Below are 23,210 nucleotides of genomic sequence, written 5' to 3' on the forward strand. Positions count from 1 at the left end.
TGGAGATGAAACCAGAGCAAAAAGAATAAACACTGGACTTACACTCATCAGCTGAACGCAGACACCACCATCGCGGTTCTTCATCCGCTGGATGAGAAGCTGGATGCTCATGTTTAGCTGTGACAACAGAGTCAGTGAGTCAGTCTGCTGCCACCTGGTGGCCAAAGTCGATCAGTGCAACCTAAATTAAAAAGCACGAAAACGGAAAAGGAGCAAATAAATAAAAGTTTCACTGCTGTGTTAAAACATTTTTCTTCAGTTTGGAAAATTTAGCTGTTTTCAGGAACAGAAGGAAAAACTAACAGAAAACAAACTGAAAGAACAAACAGATGGAAGGAGGGAGAGGGTCAGACGTTTTATCAGCCCTACACCTGTCCAATATAAAATTACAATAAAAGTAAACAACTACAGCTGTCATTTAAATACAGAGTAAAAGTAGAAATAAATAGATTCATATTTACTAATAAATAGAAAAGTCAAGTAAAAGTTTGCAGACAGTTAATGTGTATATATTTGTGTGATGTGATCAGACAGAGCAGAGCAGCAGGATGTAAACAGAACATGAGTAAAGATCCACACTCACCCAGCTCCCAGCTGCACCACCAGGACGTCCCCAAAATTCAGAGCTGTCTTCCTCGGTCCTCAGCAGGGAGGACGCCGCTCCTCATTTTCTCCAAACCCCTCAAACCTCCATCCAGCCAAAGTCCCCGTCACCATCCTGACTCTAATCCACCAGACACGAGGGACAGGGAGTAAATATCACCTGAAACCAGCAGGTGATGATGAGATCCGTCCGTCCCCATGAGGCAGGAAACGTTATTGCTTCTGCAGGTGGAGCTGAAGCAGCGTGGCAGGTTTTCTCCTCCTGGGGCGTCTGTCACAACACCTTTACCTGTGTCCTTCAACAGCAGCTCGAACGGCTCAAAGCAAAACACTGAATCTTTCACAGAGCTGCTGAGAAACGGACCAAGATCAGCCAGGAAGTCCTGAGACGTACGAGATGTTGAGAAAGGAGTGTAGATGTTCCATACGTGGGTCAAACACACACACACACACCTCAGCACATACACACCTAACAACTGCTGTGTGACCTGTGGTGTTTTCCTACAACATTGTGCACAACAGTGTGGTGAGTGAAGTCAGACTGAAGAATTACAGGCTGCCTCAAAGAGTGTGTGTGTGTGTGTGTGATGTATAATTAACTTCATCAGATGGGTTTGTTTGCTTTGCACTTTGAGTTTTTACAAAGATTGTTTACTCACACGAGTCACAGAAGAAAGACTTTAACTGTCATCATCTGAAGAGCTGCTCAAGTCAAAGGCAACTCTCTGTACGTCAGAGTGTGTGTGTGTGGGTGTGTGTGTGTGTGTGTGTGGGTGTGTGTGGGGGGGGGGGGTTAAAGGACTCATGATACGAACTCTGGCTTTAAACTGAGAAATCCACACTCTGAAAACATGGACAGCAGCCTGAGAGGTTTGGTTTCACACTGGTTCTTTAATAAAAAAAAGATCCTTCACATGTGAACTGATGAACTGAGTCTCATGCTCCTTTTCCTCTGATCTTTGTTTCACTTTCTGTGGAAAATAACCATTAAAGTCCGGTGAGTGTCCACTGCGTCCTGAGCGAGACGGACTCTTGTCCTGCGTCCTGGATCCTGGCGAACTCGGATGCAGAGGGACAAAGATGGAGGTGGGGGGGGAGCAGGAGGGGGAGCGGGGGGATTTTGGGGGCGGGGGGGGGGGGGGGGGGGGGGAGGGTGTCCCTGTGACATCACATCCTCTGGACGGGGTTGATGCCCAGGATTTCAAAGCCTTTAGCCATGATGGCGGCCGTGGCTTCACAGAGCAGCATCCTCCACATGTTCACCTTTATCACCTCACCTGGTCACAGAAACAGAGAAAAGATGTTAAATTCTTTTATTTCTTCAGAACCCGAGCCAGCGTTCTAAAAACTGGTTTGATTTTCGGTTCAGGGTGGAAGAATGTTCTCTGGTCACGTGATTTGATTTCTGTTAGATTTTTTCATTTTTGTAAAAAGAAAAGTTCAAAACTCGGCAGGTTTCTCATTTTTAAACAGAGGAACCGCTCTGTAACGCCACTGTTCCACCTGTTCCACCCAGAGCGAGCCCAGTGTTTCTCAGCTGGTCGAAGCCAGATTTGAGATTCTTCCTGTATGTTATACGTTTTTCTCTCTCCACAGATGCTGAGAGCTCGTGCGTGCTCATGGGAAATGTTCGTTCTCTGTAAGTAATATCATAAAGAGTATGGAAAATGCCCTGAGACACTTTCTGTAATGATCTGATGCTATATAAATAAATATTTACAGCACAGCTACGATGGAACAGCACGACCTTGCCTGAGGTTTTCTGCCTGTTAATTACCGGATACAGAAAAAAAAAAAATTCATTTAATTAAAATTAGATTTTTTTTTTCATCTTCATCTTCAGTTTGAGGCCGAGTTCACAGGACTGATACGGTCCTGACTTCATCGAACGCATCAAACTTTTTACAGCGTTAAAACCAGCACAAACCACAAGTGGCCAAAAGTATGTGGACGCAGGGTTTTGGCCACGTGGTGTGAATTTGGCGGGTGAGGAAGACAGAAGGACTGTTGGACGTCTCTGGGATATTTTGTCATGTTGATAATTTCGTGCACATGCTGCTTCTGCACCGTCTGATTTATTGTGTGGCTCTGAATCCGTCTCTGCTCTCACACACACACACATACACGCACACACACACACACACACACTCTCCATCAGTCTGAACTGTATACTTTCTAAAAATGACATAAAATAATAACCTCCAGCTGGGGTTACTGCTGCAGCGCTAACTGAGCATTAGCATAATTAAACAGCTCTAAGCCTGAAGTGCTAGCACTCCAGTGCACCGCGGGGATAAAACGCTCACAGTAACAAGTGGAGGGCGAACGGCTCTCAGGCAGCGTTCAGTGAGAACCCTCGCACACTCAGACTTCCTGTTAACCGGCGCTGAGGGAATTCTGCTCGCTCCTTTTCTTTCTGCACTTTTGACCTTGACGTCGTTCAAAGCCGTTTGTTTTGCAGCGGAAACAAAAACATGATTTGCAAAAGTGACGAGCAACATCTCTCGAAACGCAGCAGATAATCCTTCACCTTGTTGTCGACTGTTTAACTACTTTCTCGCACCAAGCGCAGCTGCTTCCTCTCCATCACTGCAGAGAAAATCACTGTTTATAACAGAGTGTGTGGAGCTCTGTGTCACAGATCAGCAGGGTGTGTGCAGAGATGAAGGGTGTGTGAACTCCCCACACACACACACACACACACACACACACACACACACACACACACACACACACACACACACACACACACACACACACACACACACACACACACACACACACACACACACAGTGAATTAATGCAGGTTTTCATCCACTGATGTGTGAATGAAAGCAGGGTTGGAAGCATTGAGATAAACAGCTGGTGGAGCTCAGGGGGTGGGGGGGCAGTGTGCTGCATCAGAACTGTTTGTGGGAAGGTCCAACAGAAACCCCCTCCACCCCACAGCACGCCATACGAACCACAGACCATCTCTTCTTTTGTGTGTTTTATGAAATGGTGGGAAAACAGGTGGAAATCTGATGTTTTCGTCTCTTTCGTCGCAAGAGCTGACCCTGACCTCTGACCTGTCCACGTGGCGTACCTGTCTGTCTGTCCTTCTCTACGCAGTAGCAGCTGTCGTAGAACTCGGTGAAGGTGGTGGCGAGCTCGTACAGGTAGTCGCAGAGCGTGTGGAGCAGCAGGTCGTCCAGGATCTTCTGCAGGATCTCAGGGAAGCGCAGGATGCACTTCCCCAGCTTCCACTCCTTCTCGTGGTCCAGGACGACCTCTGAGGTCTCTGCGGCCCTCCTCAGCGTGGCCTCGTCGATGTTAGCCAGACGAGCTATGGACCTACAGGAAACCAGTAACACCATCAGCGTGGACGTCACATGTTTACGTTCCTGAAAACAACTTTAAACCAAAACACAACAAACTAAAGTGTAAAACCTGTTTTTAGAAACTCAGCTTTAGTTTCTCTACAGTTCTTTCTCATTATGTAGATTTTTAGAAAAATTATCAGGAAATAATGAAACTGTAAAATAAAGCACGGACGATTTTCCCAAATAATTAATCAGATGCAACAAGTTGAACCCCTCCCATCTGTGTTTCTGTTTTCTTGTAGTCAGGGGTGGTGGTGTGGGACTGAATTCACAAACACTGCTCCCACTCCCCCTGCTGAAAATCGAGAAGATCAATCTTTCCCAGGAGCTCTGCCACCCCACGTCTGACACCTCCAGGGAAGCTGGAGAGGAAGGGAATCATCACAGCACTCTGCAGCCAGGAGACGCTCACTCGATAGAGGGGATAAGGGGTGAGGAGAAATTGGGTCTCGCTGACTGAAAATACCCCAAAGACTAATCCCTCGCCACAGGCTCCCACAGGGGCCGGCGAGGCTGATCTGATACGGGTAATGAAAGTGTGCGGGTGCTGGTGGGAGGTGCTCCGACGGGGCAGAGCGGAGAGGACGACACTGACGAGGGAGGAATGTGTCGGAGCGACTCAATTTAACTTTCAATAAACTTTACGTGTCCCCGAAGCGAGTCGTGGATCTCGCCGCCCAGCTGGGGTCTGATTACCGTGCTAACCACCGTGTTCACATGCACCAAGGTGAAGACTATAACATATACTTTAGCATGCTGCTTTAACAGTGGAGCTGAGGCTGACAGAGGATCCTTTGATAAATGCTACAACCCCTGATTCATCAGTGGCTGAATGAAAAGTCAAAGGCTCTGTAAAAATAATCCTCTGGGGACCATGACCGGTGATCCATCCAACAGCAGCTGATCTCTCTGATGCTCTTCACCCTTCGCTGGCAGCAGACCAGCATCCAGGCTGCCCGTCTCAGCTCCTGCAGGTTCCGATGATGTGTTTTTGGCTGACAGGCTTTAGCTCGCGTTCACGTGTCAGGCGTGATGCTGAACAGTGAGTCCTCACCTGATGCGGGTGAAGGCGTAGAGGAGGTACGCCGCCGTGTTGCCCCGGTCATCCAGCATCTTGTCAAACGAGAAGACGTAGTCGTTGATGCGGTTGTGGGACAGATCTGCGTATTTAATGCAGCCAAAGGCAACGGACCTCTGCGCTTTAATCAGCTCGTCTGGAGTCAGGACCTGCACACACACACAGGCGAGACAAACTAAATACACGAGTTCATCTTTCCCGTCACTGTTCCCCTCCAAAACTCTTTAAGGCATTAAAATGTTGATAACTGCGGCTTCTCTTAGTTTGTAATTACTGCAGGCAATAATTCACCTCATGCTTCTATCAGTAAAACCAGCGAGTTGAATTTAATCCAAATAATGAATGAAATTTTCTAATCTCAGCAGATTAAAGTGATTTATTAAGTCAAAGCTTCCCCCTGAAGCTGTATGTGACGGGAGGAAACCACAGGGACGGAACAGAGTGAGAGCGGGATCACACACGATTTAATGATAGGGAAGGAAAAAAAACACTGAAGCACTGATGTGACATGACAGGACACAACATGAGTGGAAGTAAAGGACAGGTCACAGCAGGACGTGGAATAAACTGCACAGTAAAAGACACGACAGGAAAAAGGACATGAAGTTAAACTACAGAACCAGACAACATTCTTACTGTCAGAAAATCCCATGAAAAGCCCAAAACCAACATTTGTTTCTAGAAGGAGAATCGAGATTCGTCCGTCGCCAAATTTATTGTTATTTCTCAAATATAAAGAGAAAAGCGTCTGCTGATTAACTAAGTGATCGATCGCCAAATCATTGCTGCTCTTGTTATGGCGCCAGTGAGGAGCCACAGCAGGACAGGACAGACCGAAAGAGACACACAAGGTCCAGATCTAAGGGGTCAGGACGCACCGTGACACAGCAGGACACGAAACAAGAGGACGAGGCAGGAAAGGACAGAACATAACAGGATATAACAGTAAAGATCCCAAAGAAATGACATGTATGACAGACTGAAGAGCAGAAACCAGAGGAACACAACCGAGTTTTCAACAACACAACCGGAGGAAACAAATCTTCGCCGCCGCAGCAGCAGCAGCAGCAGCAGCAGCAGCGGTGCAGACTGAGGATCATGGAGGCCAGGGCTGGGGCTTGTTTTAATGAGGCAGGGTTAGCAGATGGTAGACGTGGGCACCGACCCAGACAGAGAGCAAAGTGCCAGGCCAGAAGGGCCTGCGGGGGAAACCGTGCTGGCACCGGTTCCCCCACAACCTTCTCAGCATTAAAATCACTGCAGTTCAACTGGAAGTCACCGACTTCAACAATCAGACACTGCTCCAAGTGCTCCACATAATACTCAACCAGGTCAGGCTCATTTTCATCCCCCCGCCAACACCTGAACATCACAGGGCGCAGACACACACAGTCAAATTAACAGAGAAGTCAGAGCTTTGCTGTGCGAAGAGGAGGGAAAGCAGCGGCTAATGATAGCCCTGGGACGGAGGACAGGGCTTGTAAACAGACTTTCTCTGGGTTGAATCTGGAGAAGAGTCGGAACAATCTGAGGTCAGGAGGTGAGAAATAACACTTCCCATTTTAACGAGGTCCAGCAGAGCTGCACATGAACCGGTGATGGAGAGCTTGTGTTGTAGCAGGAGGATCGCGACCCATCAAAGCTTTCCTGGGTGACGAGAAGCGACAGAGGACGCACACGCACACGCACACGACCAAACGTGTGTGAAAGATGAGTTCATGAGCTAAATGTCAGGAAAAACAAATAAGCTCAGGCTCAAAGGAATTTCAGCTCCAAGGCTTCAGCAGCAAAACTTTCAATTCCTGAAATAAAGAATTGGATTCAGTGAAGCGTTCAAACGTTTGCAGGGCTTTTTTTTTTTTAAACCGCTCTTCATCTTCTGGGGACGATGATGATGGTTTGTCAGTCCACTACTTCTGTCCTCGGTCCTGACGAAAATATGTGAACACCTTCGGATGAAATTTGGTCCTATTCCCATCAGCCTACACACGCTCAACTTTACAAACTAAACTATCATGGACTGTTTATTTAATGTTTAGGTTTAAACAGCCTTTAACAAACACCGTTTCCCATGAGCCCAGGGCCTGATAGGCTGGATTCTGTCCCAAAAACATTGTGACAAAGCTTCAATGTTTTTGTCTTTCAGATCCTAAAGGTCGCACAGTTCCTGGACAATCAGCTGATGATCAGTCTGAAAAGTATGGTTCTAAAACGGTTTTTCCTCTGGGACTGAAACAGACAAGTTTCAGTATAAAAACAAAAACATCAAAAACAGACAGAAAAGCATCAGAGTGGCTGCAGACACGAGGAGTCCACATAAGACACAGGAAGAGAAGAGGAGCAGGATGAAAAGACGGAAGACAGGAAGGAGGGTAAAAGTGGGCCGTCCCCAGAGCTCGGCAGATGAAGAGAAAAGCGTCTGGTGGTGTCGTTTCCTCTTTCAGTCCAGTTCGTCTCTGGACGTGATCAGAAAGATCCGGAGTTCGGCTCAGTCGTGCAGGATGAGGGCGAGAAGAATTAACGGCGACTGTAGGCAGAGGCGGTCATTACTGTAACGTACGCCTCGTCAGGGTGAATCCACGGCTCAGCCCAACGCAGAAATAATGAGCTGCTCACTGAACTAAACGGCTGCTTATCAAAGATTAAACATTTGACACGAAATATTGATAGAAAATGATTCTAATACAAGATAAAATATTCCGCAGTATTCTGCCAAAACGGATTCCAGCAGGCTGTAACCGAGGACGGCTCCTGCAGCTGGTCTGAGGAGACATTAGAGAAATGAAGCAGACTTCCCACAGATGATTAAATATGAAACAGCAGCAGCTGGACACAGAAATAAATACACATGAAAACACCTCGGAAAGCTTTCACGAGGATTTAAAGTATTCAGCGTAAAGCATTAAAAACTAAATACAAAGCAGCACAACCCCCGAGGTTCTGCTGCTGTTTGTCTTCTGCATTCCTCTGTTGTTTTGCCCTCAAACAACTTTTCCTTCTCCAAAAAGAAATTCTGAAAAAAAAAATTCCCCAATTTAAATCAGAGGGTCTGAGGCCAACAGGCAACAACGGGCAACAGGCAACAACGGGCAACAACAGACAACAACAGGCAACAACAAGCAACAACAAGCAACAACAAGCAACAACAGACAACAACGGGCAACAACAAGCAACAACAAGCAACAACAGACAACAACGGGCAACAACAGACAACAACAGGCAACAACAAGCAACAACAAGCAACAACAAGCAACAACAGACAACAACGGGCAACAACGGGCAACAACAGACACCAAAGCTCACGCTTTATTCACCCCTACTCCGACTGTGTGAGCCTGAAAAACTGTGCAGAACCTTCTGTTGTCTTTAAAAAAGTCAGTGGATCACAGAAGTCTGTAGGATTCATCCTCTGAGGAACATGAATGTCTGTGCAAAACCTAAAAGCAATTTATCCAATATGTTGTCAACATATTTGGCTCTGGACCGAGTGCTGCTCTGACAGACCGTCCACTGTGTCTGTTCCGTCTTCTAACATCTGATCCGAGTCTTTGTCCCGACACTCGTGTGTTTCAGACTGAGAACATGTGGTTTGTATTTTGCTGAACTGACCCTTTAAACAGCGATTTCTACTCGTCTGGTCTGCTCTGGTCTAGATTTTGCTTTGACCACGTCCAGTTCTGTCCTCCCACATTCACCTTGTCTTCCTAAATGTTCCCATCATGTTATATTTCAGAGACAGGAAGTGACAGGAGGAGAGCTGGCCTCTCTGCAGCCGTCGTTTCCACAGAAATGAACCTTCCTCACCTTGTCTCTCTCCTTTTCTTTCAGTTTGTCCATAGACCTCTTCAGTCCCTCCTCCAGCAGGTCCATCAGCCTCACTGTGTCTCCAGACCGGGTCTTAAACTTCTTCCTGAGAAAGACAGACGAGAGCTCAGTGTGAGGAGGTGTTTGTCGGTGAACCCCACGAGCCAAGAAACCACAGAAATCCCAAACACATACAAGCCGGGAAACAAAAGAAACGATTATGCGACAAGGCGGCGAGAGTTTTTGTGCCGAGCCTGTCGGCCTGAAAGAGATCAGACGTCCCGACGTCCCCGAACACAACTTTTCAGCAGGTTTGACTTTCTGTCGACAACAATTATCATGACAACAAACTATTAGATTATTTCTGCTTGCCGTTTCCTCGGGGCGATACATTTTGTACAATCAAGCAAATCAGATGAGCATTACAAGCAGAACATGAGCCACAAATTTAATAACCCCCCCTTTCTCCCCTGTTTACTTGCAGCTATAACAGCACCCCCCCCCCTCCCCTGCCCCCCCGTGGCTGCGTTAAGCTCTTATTGTCTGGTTGAGCGATTATGAAAACAGCGTGATAAATTTCTAATGGAGTTTGGAGTAGTACAGACATTGTGGGGCCAATTTACGCCCCCTCAGGTTACTGTGCGGCGTTGAGCAGCACTTAGTTATGGCCTCTGCGTCGTGTAACCTCAACCCCACGCCCCCCGCCAACCCCCCACCGCCCCCCGCCCGGACTCGGCTCTTCTTCTCTGGACGATTGATTAAGAAAAAACAACAGCGTGACAGATAGTGTTCAAATTATAGAGCCTGTTCACCTTTCAGCCACTCAGTAATCACTGCTCACTGTAAGAGGAAATAAATAATGCACAGGAGAAGATGTGTCGTCTACACAAACTACAGGAGAAAGGACAAACAATATGAAAAGAATAAAGGAGGAGGAGGAGAAGGTGAAGGAGGAGGAGGAGGAAAAGTGGAGGAGGAGCAGGAGAAGGAATCTAAGGAGAATGAAAAGGAGGATGAAGAGCAGGAACGGGGAAAATGAGAAGAATGAGAAGGAGGAGAAGGAGGAGAAGGAGGAGGAGAAGAGGGAGGAGGAAGATTAAAAGGAAAAACAGGAGGAGACTGAGTAGAAAGTTAAGAAGAAGGGGAAGGAGAAAGGAGGAGGAGGATGTAAAGAGAAAGGGTGAAGGAGGAGGAGGAGGAGGAGGAGAAAGAGGAAGGGCAAGAAGGAGAAGAACAGGATTGGTTAGGGAACAAAGCAGAAGAGTGAGGAGGAACAGAAGAAGATAAGAAAAGGGGAGATGATGGGGAGGCCACAAGAGGAGGGAGGAAGAGAGGGAGGATGAAGAAATGGAGGAGGTCAAGAAGAAGATGATGATGATGACGACTGAACCGAGGCCAAGGACAATTCTATTATCTGTGATCTGTTTGGACAAACAGGGCTGTCCTGCATACACGTCTCTGTCCCTGACATGTGTTTCTGAACCACACCCTCAGGCTGAGAAGCTCCTCCCCCTCACACACCTGACGAATGTATGTCCCTGTAGGTCTGTGTCTGGTCACGAGGAGCGTGCCGATTCAAACACAGGGGGCAGAGACATGTCTCCGGACAGCGTCCCGCACATTCACATCAAAACGACACCGCTTTGGACACAAACTAAAGTCGGCCGTGCTCAGCTTCCTCAGAGCTCATCGGTCAGAACGTACCGTGTGCTCACACTGAAACCATTTCTCAAACTTGATCTGATGCTGTTGCCCAACTTTTAATTACTGCCGTCCACCTCCGGCTTTCTGTCCCCTTCCTCTGCTCGCATGCTGAGTAATAACAGCTCTGTGTTGCCGTGTAACTGCGCTGGTCGTTCAGACAGCGACTCGGCCGTTTGTGGAGCAGCAGCTGCATATTTTTCTATCTTTTTATTTGTCAATGCAGTCGCGTAGTAAAATTCTGTTTTTATGTTTGATAGTAAATGTAGTAAAAACATGAAGCAGAGGTAATAAAGACACAGTGAAGGACGCCGGGATGATTGCAGCGCGGTGCTGGTGGAGTCTCAGCTGCTCGTCTTTGCTGCTGCTCTGATGACGGTGATTTGGAGACGCGTTAAACTGTTATTAGTCTGTACGTGGCCGCGACACTCGGTGCTTTAACGCACTCAGTGTCCTTTAGTTTGGGATCATCTGGTAAAAATCCACGTTCACTTTCCTGCTCAGAGTTTGAAAAGATTAATAAGATTCTTGTTGTGTGAATATGAAGCACGGCCAGGAGACAATCAGCTTCCCTCAGCATAAAGAAGGAAGGAAGGGGCTGAAAAACACACTTACCAGCAGCTCTAAAGCTCACTGATTACTCACTAATTAAAGACTCCAGGAAAAACGGCACCTGTCCAAGAAAGTGTGTAACTCCTCGTAAAAAAAAAAACGAAACCTGCCGTTTTTACACACGGAAGCAGGAGATTTCAAACTCAGCTGAACCTCAGGATCTCCACAGGTTAAACTCTGCAAACGTAAAAAATGGGCTCAAAATCAGAACATGTAAGATGAGAAATATTTCACGTAGTTGCAGAGTTGTGTTTCGTAATTCTGTTCCCCATGTTCTTGGGGTTCAGAGACTCTGAGAACGACATCGTCTGCCAGCAGCTGAGTTTTAGTCGGTGCTCAGTGGAAACTCGTGCAGGATGTAAAGCGAAGAGTCGCAAACAGTCGACTCTCTGTGTGTTTTCCACTCACTTGTCCTCCCCCAGCACCACGCCGAAGCCTGCGTGCTCCACTCGGGTCACCTGAGGATTGTACCAGCCAATCATCTGAGCCGCAGCAAACACCACCTGGAAGTGCGTAGCCTGAAAGACAAAGCACACACACACACACACAGACTGAGTGACATATAACACAAATGCCATGTCATGTTGTCCAGATTACGAGCAGACTTCCTGCATGTTGCTGGGAACAGCAGTGAATCCTGAGCGGCTGCAGAGCTCACACACATTCACATCAGCAACATACAAACACAGCTTCCTGCACGTCGCGTCATTTTTCACTCACACTACAAACGTCAACCTCATGGCGGTGCTAGAGGAACGGTAAGGAGTCGTCCTCTGGGAACCACGAACGTTTATGTGGATCCACTGAGCAGAAGCTGAGACTGTATCTCTGAGGATAAGTGAAAACTCTGACACCTCTGACAGAGGACGCTGCTCGTACGTCATCCAGCTTTTTCTGTACTTTGCCACACGTTTAAAGATACGGTCGCCTTGGTAACGTCTCCGACAGGCCGCCTCGTATTTGCCGCTCTCTGTAAATGAAGTTTCCTCAGATGACAGCTTTAGTTTCAGTGAGCGAGCAGACACCGAGCCCACCCCTCGCTGCCTCCCTCCTCTCCTGCTGAGGACGATGTCTGTCTTCATAACAACCCACATAACATTTTAAAGCCCAACCTGCTGTCTGAGACACAGACGATGACTTCTTAAAGTTTTCAGCCTCCAACTTGAGTAGGAGCCACCGAAGGACAGTGCTCACGTAATGTTTATATTTATTTATCTAGGAAACCAGACAGCGATTCATCTGTGCTCGTACCAGACCAAAGAAAATGTTTAATGAAACGATAATTTAAAAAAATCTGCATGTGCTTATTGAATTATATTTATTGTCCTCGTGTCCTGTAAAGCAGATTTTCTGCTTCTTGAGGTAAAGAACAGTAAAGTTACAGTTCAGGACCACTGGGAGTGAAACTGCTGTGAAACTAACAGAGCCTCTGCATCTTTTTAGATATTTAAATTTTAACTGTTGTTGTACCATTCGACTCCCAGGTGTCTTTGTTTATGTGTAAACATTGTCATGTCTCCCTATCATCTCTCTCCGCACCCACCTGTCCGCTGTCCGTGACGTAGATGATGATGTCGGCCCTCTCGTCGAAGAGCCGCTGGCGCAGGGCGGCGAGGTCCGACGTGTCATAGGTGTAGCCGCCGTCTGATTTGACGATGGTGAGGGGTATGGACTGACCCGGGGCGAAGACGATCTTCCGTCCCTCGTCCAGCTGTATCAGGCCTGAAGAAAGAAGATGAAGATGAGGAAAAGATGGATGAGGCAGGTAGAAAGGGAAGGGGAGGGGGGAGGTGGAGGAGAGAGGGATGGAGGGGGTGGAGATGAGAGAAATAAAAATGAAATGATGGTTACGAGAAAAAGAGAGACTAATAATATGGGTATGATTGGAGGAGAAATAGAGAAAGAGGAGATAATGAGTGAAATGGAGAATGAAGAAAATGCAGGAAAAGAGGAAATTGAGGGTAAAAAAGGAAATTACACAACCCCCCAAAAAAAGAAAAGAAAAAACAGGAGGGGACAGTTTGGATTTGACTGGAGATTTATGAGATTATTTTGCCCCCTAGTGGCTGCATCAGGAAACTGCAGACTGCAGAATCAAAGAATGACAAGTCTATTGAACGTTTGTTTTAATAATATTAATACTCAAAGACACATGTTAAAGATCATACAGAGACGAAATAATCAAATATTCAGAGGAACACAGGTCCGAGTTTTCAGGTTTTACTGCTACGAGTCATGAAAACAGGACTTTTTAAAGTTTTTAAAGTTTTCTCCCTGTAACCTTTGACCTGTTGCACACTGACCTTTCTCCTCAAACTCCTTCACCACCTCTGTCATCAGCTCCTGGTAGTAAGACTCTCCCCTCTCGATGATCTGGATGCCCAGGCAGTCGTAAACTTTCTGGAACTCTGAAACACACGCAAACAAAAGACAAATCACCAGAAACATGAGGCGACGTTGAAATAAAAGCGAACTGACAGTGACTTTGTGTGTTTTAGGGCGGATTATTCCTTTAATCCACAGGCAGTCTACCTTTCCTGGACACGTCACAGATGAGGTTCCAGGCTTTGATGAAGTCCGGTTCTTTGCTCTGCAGTCTGACGACACACTGGTACGCTCGTTTCTTAAAGTCCTCCTCCTCGTCGAAACGCTTCTTCGACTCCTGACAAAGGGAGGAGGAGGAGGAGGAGGAGAAATGAGAGGGGAACAGAGAAAACAAAGAAATGAGAGTACAGACAGAGCAGGGTGGATGGTGTAAGAAGTAAATGAGGTGTGGAGAGAAATGAGGGAAGGCGACAGCAGAAAGGACGGATGGTGTTGTGTGAGTTTGTGCTATAAAATCAGCTCAGTCATAAAATCATGGAAATGATTTTCATCTCATCCACACGACTTGTGCTCCTCTGTCTACTTCACCTCTTTACAGGTAACTCCACCTCAATCCCAACAGCAGCTGTCAATCAGCTCCACACGAGCTACTCTGCGCCTGAACTGACACTGAGACTTGGGCACTATGAGTGAAATGGGCTGTGTCTCCCACACACTTCTTTCTATACTGATATAAACCTACTCAGATTAAAGCTGAGACTCTGTACTTTAATGTACCATCTACATTTTTTATTTCTAATTGAATGTGCTGAAGCACAGAGCCTGAAACAAACTGCCAAATACTTATGGACTGGAGGTAAATTTAATATAGTGTAATATGCTGATCGTGCTTTTCAGCTTCCTCCATTAATTAAACCTGATCACGTGTCACCTGCTCTTCACAGTTTTTACTCTGCTCCTTATTTACAGGTAAACTGTTCGACCAATCACAGGCCTGGAAGTGCTGCACAATAACTTAACAATAACACTGAGCAGCAGATGAAAACAAAGACAGATGGAGCATGAACTGACTTTGTAGAAGGCCTGCAGGTCACCGATGGGCGGGGAGACGGTCAGGTAGTCCGGGAATTTATCCTGCAGGTGGGCGATCAGCATCCCAAACTGGGTCCCCCAGTCTCCCACGTGGTTCAGCCTGCAAACGTTAAACTGAAGTGTCAGAAACTGAGACAGCGCCACAGAGTCCCTTCGTCTGTCCAACACAGGCCAAACTGTCCTGACACCTGGTTCATGGTCCCTCAGTCACAACCACCTGATTATTTCTCTAACACCAGTGTCAAGTCAAAAGCTAATGGTCACATTTCAATGAAAATAACTGTGGATGTTCATGTTCTCCACACATGCTATATATTAGCATATGTAATGCTAATATGTAGCATGTGTAATACTATTACAGATGCATGATACGTGTTGCAGGCTAACTGTTAACATGCACACAGTTAGCATGATAGCATCTGAAAATTCTAACTGTCTACCATCCAACATGAATTCCTTCTAATGCTAACTGCACGTATGTGCTGTGAGATCATGCTAGCATGCTAACTTTGGCTCTGCCTTGAGTTGAATGCAACAGTTAGCTCACATGTTAAAATGATGAAAGTTACATGCTAAACGTCAGCATGTTATAGCCCATCATGGGAATACTGATGCTAACAGTTAGCATGGTCCTGACAACCTGACCTGACAACGTCGTAGCCCAGAAACTCGAACAGTCGACACATGCTGTCCCCGATGATGGTGGAGCGCAGGTGACCCACGTGCATCTCTTTGGCAATGTTGGGAGAGGAGAAGTCCACAACCACCTGAGCAACAAAACACAACAGATACACACACACGTACTGAAAATACCAGTGAAACAGCCAATCATGAAAATCCTGTGAGAGTTTCACCAGCTGGGTTTACGTGGGAAAAGCTTTTATTCTCAAACATAAAATTACTAACTTCTGAAGACTTAAAGTGAAAAAGGTAAAAAAGTTTTTCACAAGAAAATATCTGACAGCTTAAAGTTAAGTCTGAAATAAACAAACAGAACTTTGGAAGTGTGACAAACCCTCTTCCTGGAGGCCAGGGTTGGGGGCTGAACCCCGTTGATCAGCAGGTTACTCAGCAGTTTGGACACAAACACCCTCTTCAGGTGGATGTTGATGAAACCTGAGGATACAAAACACATCAGAGGGGACGAGGAGACTGAACCACGGCGCAGAGTGGAGACAGGATACGGACTAATGCATCAATCAATCAATTTCTCTGAGCTTTTAAATTTCAATGTCAAACATTTCTTAACATTTATTGTCTTTTCTAATATTCATATCTGGTGCATCTGATTTTGTCCATGAAAGAGGCTGGCAAATGTCTCAGCAGAGACCCGTCCATGAAAACAAATCGTCAGGTTTGGTTTTTATTCTCTGTACCTGGACCTGCGATCTCCGTTTTCTGGATGAGGTCGTTGCCTGGAAGGTTCTGCACGATCTTCTCTGCAATCTCCCTCGGGCTGACTTTGATTCCTTTTGCCTTCAGCATCTGCAACACGAAGACGTCAGAGACAGTTTGGATTAAAATGTACAACAATGAACCGACGCAAAAAAACAAACCGGTTTCTCACGTTTCATTCGCAGACAGAAACTTTTCCTGAGCTGCCAGGCAGCACAACAACTACATCACTGCAGCTAAAGCCTCCAAACAGCGAGAGAACGAGCCTTTTGTAACTTCTGACCAGTGTAATTTTAAGATTTGTTGTAATGGATTTTCACAGATGATTAAACTTGCAGTGGTTGTGCTGATTCAGCAGAACTGCTGCCACAGAACAATATGAAACGCTACACTGTTACAATGAAAAGCCTCTAAATATGATCAGTGCAGCTGCAGCGTCAAGCAAGTTCACTTTCAAACTTTTTAATTGTGTTAAAAATGACACATTCAGTCTCCATGAAGATTAAAAGCTTCATGAAAATCTGGACTTCCTGAGCACAGATCTGTTTTATTACTGGACAGAAAAGTCTCAGGATTCAAATGTTTCTTTCAAAAACTTGAAACCTTCATTTTTAAAGTCTGTATGTAGTCTGAAATTTAATTAAAGACATTTAAACGATCTCAGGATCTGCAGACTCACTGAAATGTTCATTTAACCCCAGTGTAAGTCATTCTGCGCAGACTAACCTGGGCCATGGCCATGGCGCTGTTGCACTGGTAGTCTCCGAACTTGGCCTGCTGGTTGGGTGTGACGGCCAGCGGAGGGTTGTCCAGCTCGGGGCAGGACGCCCGGATGGCCTCGCCGAAAATCTCCTGAAGCTGCAGGTTGATGTTCATCATGGATTTACTGCAGTGAGTCCTCTCCTCCTGCAAACTCTGAGGACACACAACACATCAGGCTCACCGTCGCTAACATGGTGAAAACAGATTTTTGTGTGGTTTTTTTATTGTTAGTGTTTGAAGTGGTTTGAAATAAGTTCACACTACACAACATCAACACAGCTTCAGTCGTCTTTAAGTACTAAATGTCTCTGACCTCTTTTTACCCCCCTGCTGCATCACTCACCCTCTTCAGGATGTTGAAGCGGTACTTCAGTTTGGCGTTTTCCTCCCGCAGCTCGTCCAGTCGTGGAGATGGACTCAGGTTCTGTGGGTTCCTTAGACTCTCGATCTCTGCAGAGAGACTCCGGATCTCCTGTTCCTAAAATTTAAAAAAATTTCAGTGGCCTGTTTGGGATGACCACACTTACTAATATAATTAATATAAATAATACAGAAAAGAGGACCAAAAAAAACAAACAAAGAAAAAACTACAAATCTGTCATCTGCCAGGAGGAAATCTGATTATAAATTAAATCATAAACTAGGCTGAGTGAATCGAAATGAAACCGAAAGCGGTCATTTCACTGTCAGTACACGACACAACAAATTACAAAGTGAGTAAAAGGAGGAATTTACATGAAAATTAAACTGGTGTCAATTTATTTATCTGGTCCTTTGAAGACAGAAGTGATGACTGAAAAAAGATTTTCTTAACTCACTCACTGTAGCTCGTCGTGTCACTAACACACACCTGTGAATTATTTTTGACATGGACTGTATGATACATGGTTTAATGTTGGTACAAGATCCCACAAGATTCCATCCAAATATCTTCTTATTTAAAACTACTTCCATACTTAGTGTTTAATATGTTGACTGTCAGAGGAGTCGCACTACGTGTAACTACAACTTCACAAAGGAAAAACAATAATAATGTCTTCTGGTAAGTTCGGCACAGAAACAATAAAAACAACCACATCGTCTGCCCGTCGATGCGCTGTCACTGAACTGCGTTTCGCCGCACAGTCGGACGTTTGACGATGTTTTGCCTAACGAATAACAGGAAAACCAAATACAAACGTTGAAAGTTTTCTACAACGAGCGATGTTTGGTTTAATGTACGTTAGCCGAATTTGAGAGTGGTGATACGCTACACGAAAGACATTCCTTATTTTGTTTGGCGGAGTAGCTTTTTGTGGTCATAGAGGAAAGTGCTTTAAATTGAAAGTTTGTTAAATGGAGTTTGGCGCTAATTTGGCTTCCGAACGCCGGTGTGTCGCTCTCTTACGGTCACCGGTGCCTCGCACTCATGGTTAGCCTGCTAGCTAATGTTAGCTAATGTTAGCTACCCCTCCCGCGAGCCGGCCGGTTACCTGCTGTTGCAGTCGGGCTGTGTAGTCGGTCAGAGGGTCTCCCATCTTTCTCAAACACCGGACAGAAGCTCTCCAGCGGCTGGACGTGAAATCTCGTGGCTGACGAAACAAACTGCGAGAGGAGGAAGAAGTTTACAACTTTCAAGTGTTGTTCCGGTTCCGGGATCCGTCTTCTTCTCTGTGTTCACCGGCAGCTCGTCAACCACCATAAGAGCTGCACACCGCCACCTAGTGTTTAAAGTCAGAAAACATTCAGATCCTTCTGTTAAATGAAAGCACAAATACCACAATGTTAAAATCTTCATGTTAACGTTTCTTCATTATCAAATGTGCAACACATCCATACTTACAGGTAAATGTGACTCTGAAGGGGTTTGATTAGAAACAAAAACCCACAACAACACATCCAAATAGAAGAGAAGAACTTTTTTTTTTTTATTTGTTGTGAAACTACAAAACATATCGTTTGTTTTTTTTGTGCTGGTGAAATATTTACAACTCTGGTCGACAGTACAGTGTCTGAGAATAAAATTCACAGCTTTTCGGGACTCTCGCAATAAAAACGAAAAACAGGAAAAGCACACCCAAATCACAAAAGTGCAATAAATACATGCTGTATGTTTCTCAAAGCCGCCTCCATACACGTTTACCAGGTTCATCACCAGTCGTAGTACAAACAGATTCATTAGGATAAAAAAATAATAATCAAACGAGGAAAAAAATGCAGTTGAACTTCAAAAAACAAACAAGATTTATATCACAACCTACATGATGAAAAAAAGAATCACTTGTGACTAACAGCATTTGTTTTTTCTCTGAATGATCCTGATTCTCGCAGCAAAAAAACCAAAACAAAACAAAAACAAAAACAAAAACAACCTACATTCCTTCATCCAGATGTTGTTTATATATAAACAAGTGTTTTGTTTTTTTTTATTTAAAGGTCAAACGACATTCGGTCGATCAAAGTTCAGTGGACTTTAAAACAGACAGTACTGCTCCTCAGACTACACAGAGTCCTACTCCTACTCGCTCTACAGTGGAAGAAAACAAAACAAAAAACAACAAACTGTTTACAATTAGAAAAGTAACGCAAACGTTTCTCCACAGTTCCAGCTTCTCTCAGATCAGATGACGGCGAAGTTTAGACATTTAAAAAAAAAAAAGAAACAGGGTAATGACAGTTTCCACGTTTCACACATCGCTCCACAGGCTTCCATTCATTTCACAGTGTACAACCCTCGGCCCTGCCAGAGCACGCCGCTGCTTTCACACTGCAGGAGGAGATCATGTGACCCCGCGAGGCGTTTCCTTCTGTTTCACACGCGACACTGTGAAACAGAAAAAAAACGAATGAACTCAGACTTTTTTCTGAGACTCTTTCCTCTGCAGCAGCTCGACGTCAGTCTGAACACTGTCAACTTTTCTTTTGCTCACTGAACTTAGTTTTGTATTTTGGCCAAATAACAAACACGATCACTTCTTTTCTTCTTCTTATTTTCTGGGTGTCTTCGTGTTTATTTGACAGAGACAAACAGAAAATGTGGAGAGGGAGAGGTGTAAAATCTTTGGTATTGATCTGTAACTGTTCAGACTGATATCGTGTATTGATCACAGTCTAATAAACTGTTGAACATTTAGCTCCTGCAGCGTGAACGCAGCCTCAGTGTCGACGTCCTCACAGCATCAAGTTTCACCTTTATCATTTACATTTCCTTTTCAGTACAAAGTACGAGTCATAGTGTGGTTTGATTATTATGTGTTATCATGTGGGATATTTATTATTTTACTTGACATCTGTGCAAAATATTCCTACGGCTACCTGAAAGTGTTGAGACTGTCTTTTTTTTCGTGAATTTCAAACATTTACAGCATTTATTTCTCAGAAAACGAGACTTTTTGGAGACAAATCGGTCAAAATCAAATTCCTCTGTTGGTCTTAAACAAGCCAAAGGCAACAGATGAAACACACGAAAACAAACAAACAAACAAAAAAAAAAAAAGACTGATTTATGAGATGCTGTGTAACAAGCAGTAAAATAAGACACACATCTGGAATGGCAGCAGCAGCAGCAGCCTGGTTTTCCTCAGCTGCACCGGGAATGGAAAGATGACGTTTGTGTCGTGTGGTGGACGTAACACAGCGTCCCCAAAACACCTGTTTAACACGGTGAGCCAGCAAAAGGTGAAGAGCTTTGGAGATTCCCTCTTTGTGCCGGACGCTGAATTTACTTTAAGAGGAAGAAAAAAAAACACAGAGGGACTAAACCTTTCCAGCTCATATTAAAACAAACGGATTCTGTTTCTTGCTCCTGTGGATGAAAAAATCTGAACATAAAGTTCATTATTAACTTTACAGCTGATTAAAAAAAAACTAAACCTGATGTCAGATCCAGTTTTTAACAGGTTCATCTGTAACATGACATATTACAGATGTTTCCACATCCAGCAGTTACAGAGCAACATTATCATTCATTCATGTTTCCGACCCACTGATGAATCAGTGCAGCGTTCCTGAGGGAAACATCTGGCTCCTACAGTCAAACACCTTCCTGCAGTGAGGCAGCGAGAGTGAAATAACACAGAGATGATCCAGATTAAGAAAGAATAATATTGATTTAAAGACCTGATCATGATGAAGCAGATGATGAAGATGATATGAGCCCTGTTGCTGGAGCACCGTGTTAAAGCGACTCAGCTGTTTACAGATCCAGCTGCAGAGCGTCCAGTTACAGGAGACTCAGATATGTGTCCAAAAAAAAATCCAGTTTCAGAGGAAACAGAGGAAAAAAACCAAACTATACAAACTGAGCGAATGTAGTTTTCATCAGGGCAGAAAACATTTGAACCAGCTTTTCTCATAATGGGGAGTTTTTAGTCACTTCCACTCCAACAATCATACAATCAGTAAGAAGTTCACAGTCATCAAAAACACATTTCATCTTCGCTTCCTGTGTGTTTCGACAATCTTTGAGTGCTTCGACAATCAATGATCATTCCAGCGCGAGGCAAAGGTCTCTGGATTTCATGTTTTTAACTTCCAAAAAACCCACATCAAGTTTCGCTTTTTTCCATTTTTTAAAAACTTTTACCTCAAGTATCTTAAAGTGCAGACTATCCGATCAACTACCTGAGTGTTAGTGCTGGTTCTACACTTTGAGGAGTGTGTGTGCAGGTGTGTGTGTGTGTGTGTGTGTGTGTGTGTGTGTGTGTGTGTGTGTGTGTGTGTGGTGAGAGAAGATCATGACGACTTTTCACGTTAGACCTTAAAACGAGTCCGGCCTCAGACCTGCTGTAAAAACGGATCCAGTTCGTTTGGTGTTAGTCAAACACAGACAGGCTCGGGTTTTCCTCTCTCAGTCCTCGCGTGGTGAAAGAATCAGGGGACGAGCTGATGATGCTTTTATACAAACACCTGTGCTTTGAACACACAGGAGCAGCTGCAGCGGATCCACCCACTTACTTTACACAAAAACACACTTTCTGTTGGTGTTTGATTTTTTAACATATGAAAGTTAGAATCCTTAATATCTCCGTCCTCATTAATATGACGTCACCTGTGTTTACTGGGGGTAAAGGCAGGTGCGTTTTAATGATGGAGTTCAGTGGGAAGTGACGCTTGTAGCATCGGGCACCAGGGGGCAGCAAACACTCATTAAACTGGTTTGAAAAAAAGTGAAAAGAGCAACACTGACAACAGCATGAAGCTCCACCAGTTAAAGAGCAGCAACACATTTCATTTGTCCTGCACAGGTCACACTCTGCGTCTCCGTCTGAATGGACCCAGGACTCCAGGCAGGACCGGTCCAGACTGGAGTCCTGGGTCTGCTCTCCAGATTTAGAGGGCGTCAGTCTTGTTGTCATAGTTACTGATGTGGATGAGTCAGTCGGCAGAGTCTCATGTCTGTCCGAGCCTTAAAGGACAGAAATCTCTTCCCCAACTTCACAACTTTCTGTAAACTGCTGCTGGAAAAGTGTCGATCTTAAGGATTCTAACTTTCAGGAGACGGTGAAGGAAATAAAAGTTCGTCTTCACGTCTCGTCCTGTTAAACTTAAGTAAACTGTCCAAACCGTTTCCAACACAAACTGCAGTGACTCTGACAGAGAACTGAGGAGCTCTCACATCCACATTCACAAGTCTCATGAGTCTTCGACTCGTGTCTGCAGAGGAAATTACAGTAAAAACAAAGTTTAAAAAAAAAAAACTGTGTGTGCTTGTATGTTTTTCTGCGTATAAAGTTTTCAAAATGCTCAAAAACACATAACTTGAAGGTCGATAACAAATATCTCTTAAGAGCAGCTGTTTTTTTTTTGTTTCATCACCAGCTCAAGTTGCTTATTTTCGTCTAGTACCATCGTTTGCTTTTATCTTGTGCTGCCAATGTACATAAATCCTTTCTGTCATTTTAGTACAAACCTCTTTGTGCTCACGTGTGCAGCCGTGTGACTTTGTGCTGGAATGATTTTAAACACCTAAAAGCCTATAAACAGCCTGTTAGTAACAGAAACACCACGGCAGAAACAAAGTGGGAGAGAGTGGAATAAGAACAAAGCTCTGTGCTGCGAATTCACAAATGAACACTACCCACATTAGAAATGCTGAGCTCTCCATTTTGACTTTTTTTTCTACTGAACATTATTATCATTATTATTATCATTATTATTATTATTATTATTATTTTAAATTCTTCATAACACCGCCAAACCTTTGCTTCATTTGTGTGGGAACAGCAGGTTAAGACTCGGGGCGAGGGGCGGCAGCGGGGGGGCGGGGGGTGTTGAAATGCTTCTCTACACGTTGTCAGCCGGCAGGTCGGGGATGCTGGTCTTTGCTCGTGTGAAGAACGCCATCTTCTCTCTGCAATCACACAGTAAAAGGTCACGACTGAAGGTTCAGCTAAAGGCCACATGACTGTCCTCGGGTCAAACTCACACAAGCTCAGTCAAGAAATTAAGTGATATTTGCCACAAAGGTCTAAAGTGGGACCAAAGAGAATTTTTG

General features: G+C 44.8%; 2 protein-coding genes across 2 annotated transcripts in view; both read right to left on the reverse strand.

Moving 5' to 3' along the window:
* Positions 1-1,474: 1,474 nt before the first annotated feature.
* On the reverse strand, positions 1,475-18,355 carry rars1 (arginyl-tRNA synthetase 1). Its single transcript, XM_041052305.1, has 15 exons — positions 18,208-18,355; positions 17,079-17,213; positions 16,700-16,888; positions 15,955-16,063; positions 15,594-15,694; positions 15,224-15,345; positions 14,558-14,678; positions 13,694-13,823; positions 13,465-13,569; positions 12,705-12,883; positions 11,570-11,679; positions 8,849-8,954; positions 5,021-5,193; positions 3,690-3,937; positions 1,475-1,880 (listed from the first exon to the last, which is right to left on the reverse strand). Exons 1-15 carry the CDS (start codon positions 18,250-18,252, stop codon positions 1,771-1,773), a joined length of 1,983 nt encoding a protein of 660 aa, XP_040908239.1. The 5' UTR covers positions 18,253-18,355; the 3' UTR covers positions 1,475-1,770.
* A 263-nt stretch (positions 18,356-18,618) lies between these two features.
* wwc1 (WW and C2 domain containing 1) overlaps positions 18,619-23,210 on the reverse strand; it is a 36,483-nt gene continuing 31,891 nt past the window's right edge. Inside the window, exon 22 of the mRNA XM_041051220.1 lies at positions 18,619-23,066. Within this exon, the coding sequence (XP_040907154.1) occupies positions 23,000-23,066 (67 nt within the window). The 3' untranslated portion in view covers positions 18,619-22,999. The remainder of the gene's footprint in view (positions 23,067-23,210) is intronic.

This window comes from Toxotes jaculatrix, chromosome 12 (genome assembly GCF_017976425.1).
Source record: "Toxotes jaculatrix isolate fToxJac2 chromosome 12, fToxJac2.pri, whole genome shotgun sequence".
Classification (NCBI taxonomy): Eukaryota; Metazoa; Chordata; class Actinopteri; family Toxotidae; genus Toxotes; species Toxotes jaculatrix.

Coding starts and splice junctions, on each gene's coding strand:
- rars1 (XM_041052305.1), bottom strand. CDS start 18,252: ATGGGAGACCCTCTGACCGACTACACAGCCCGACTGCAACAGCAG. Junction 12,884..13,464: donor GAAGGAGTTTGAGGAGAAAG/GTCAGTGTGCAA, acceptor TTCTTTCTTCAG/GCCTGATACAGCTGGACGAG. Junction 1,881..3,689: donor AGAGAAGGACAGACAGACAG/GTACGCCACGTG, acceptor TTCTGTGACCAG/GTGAGGTGATAAAGGTGAAC.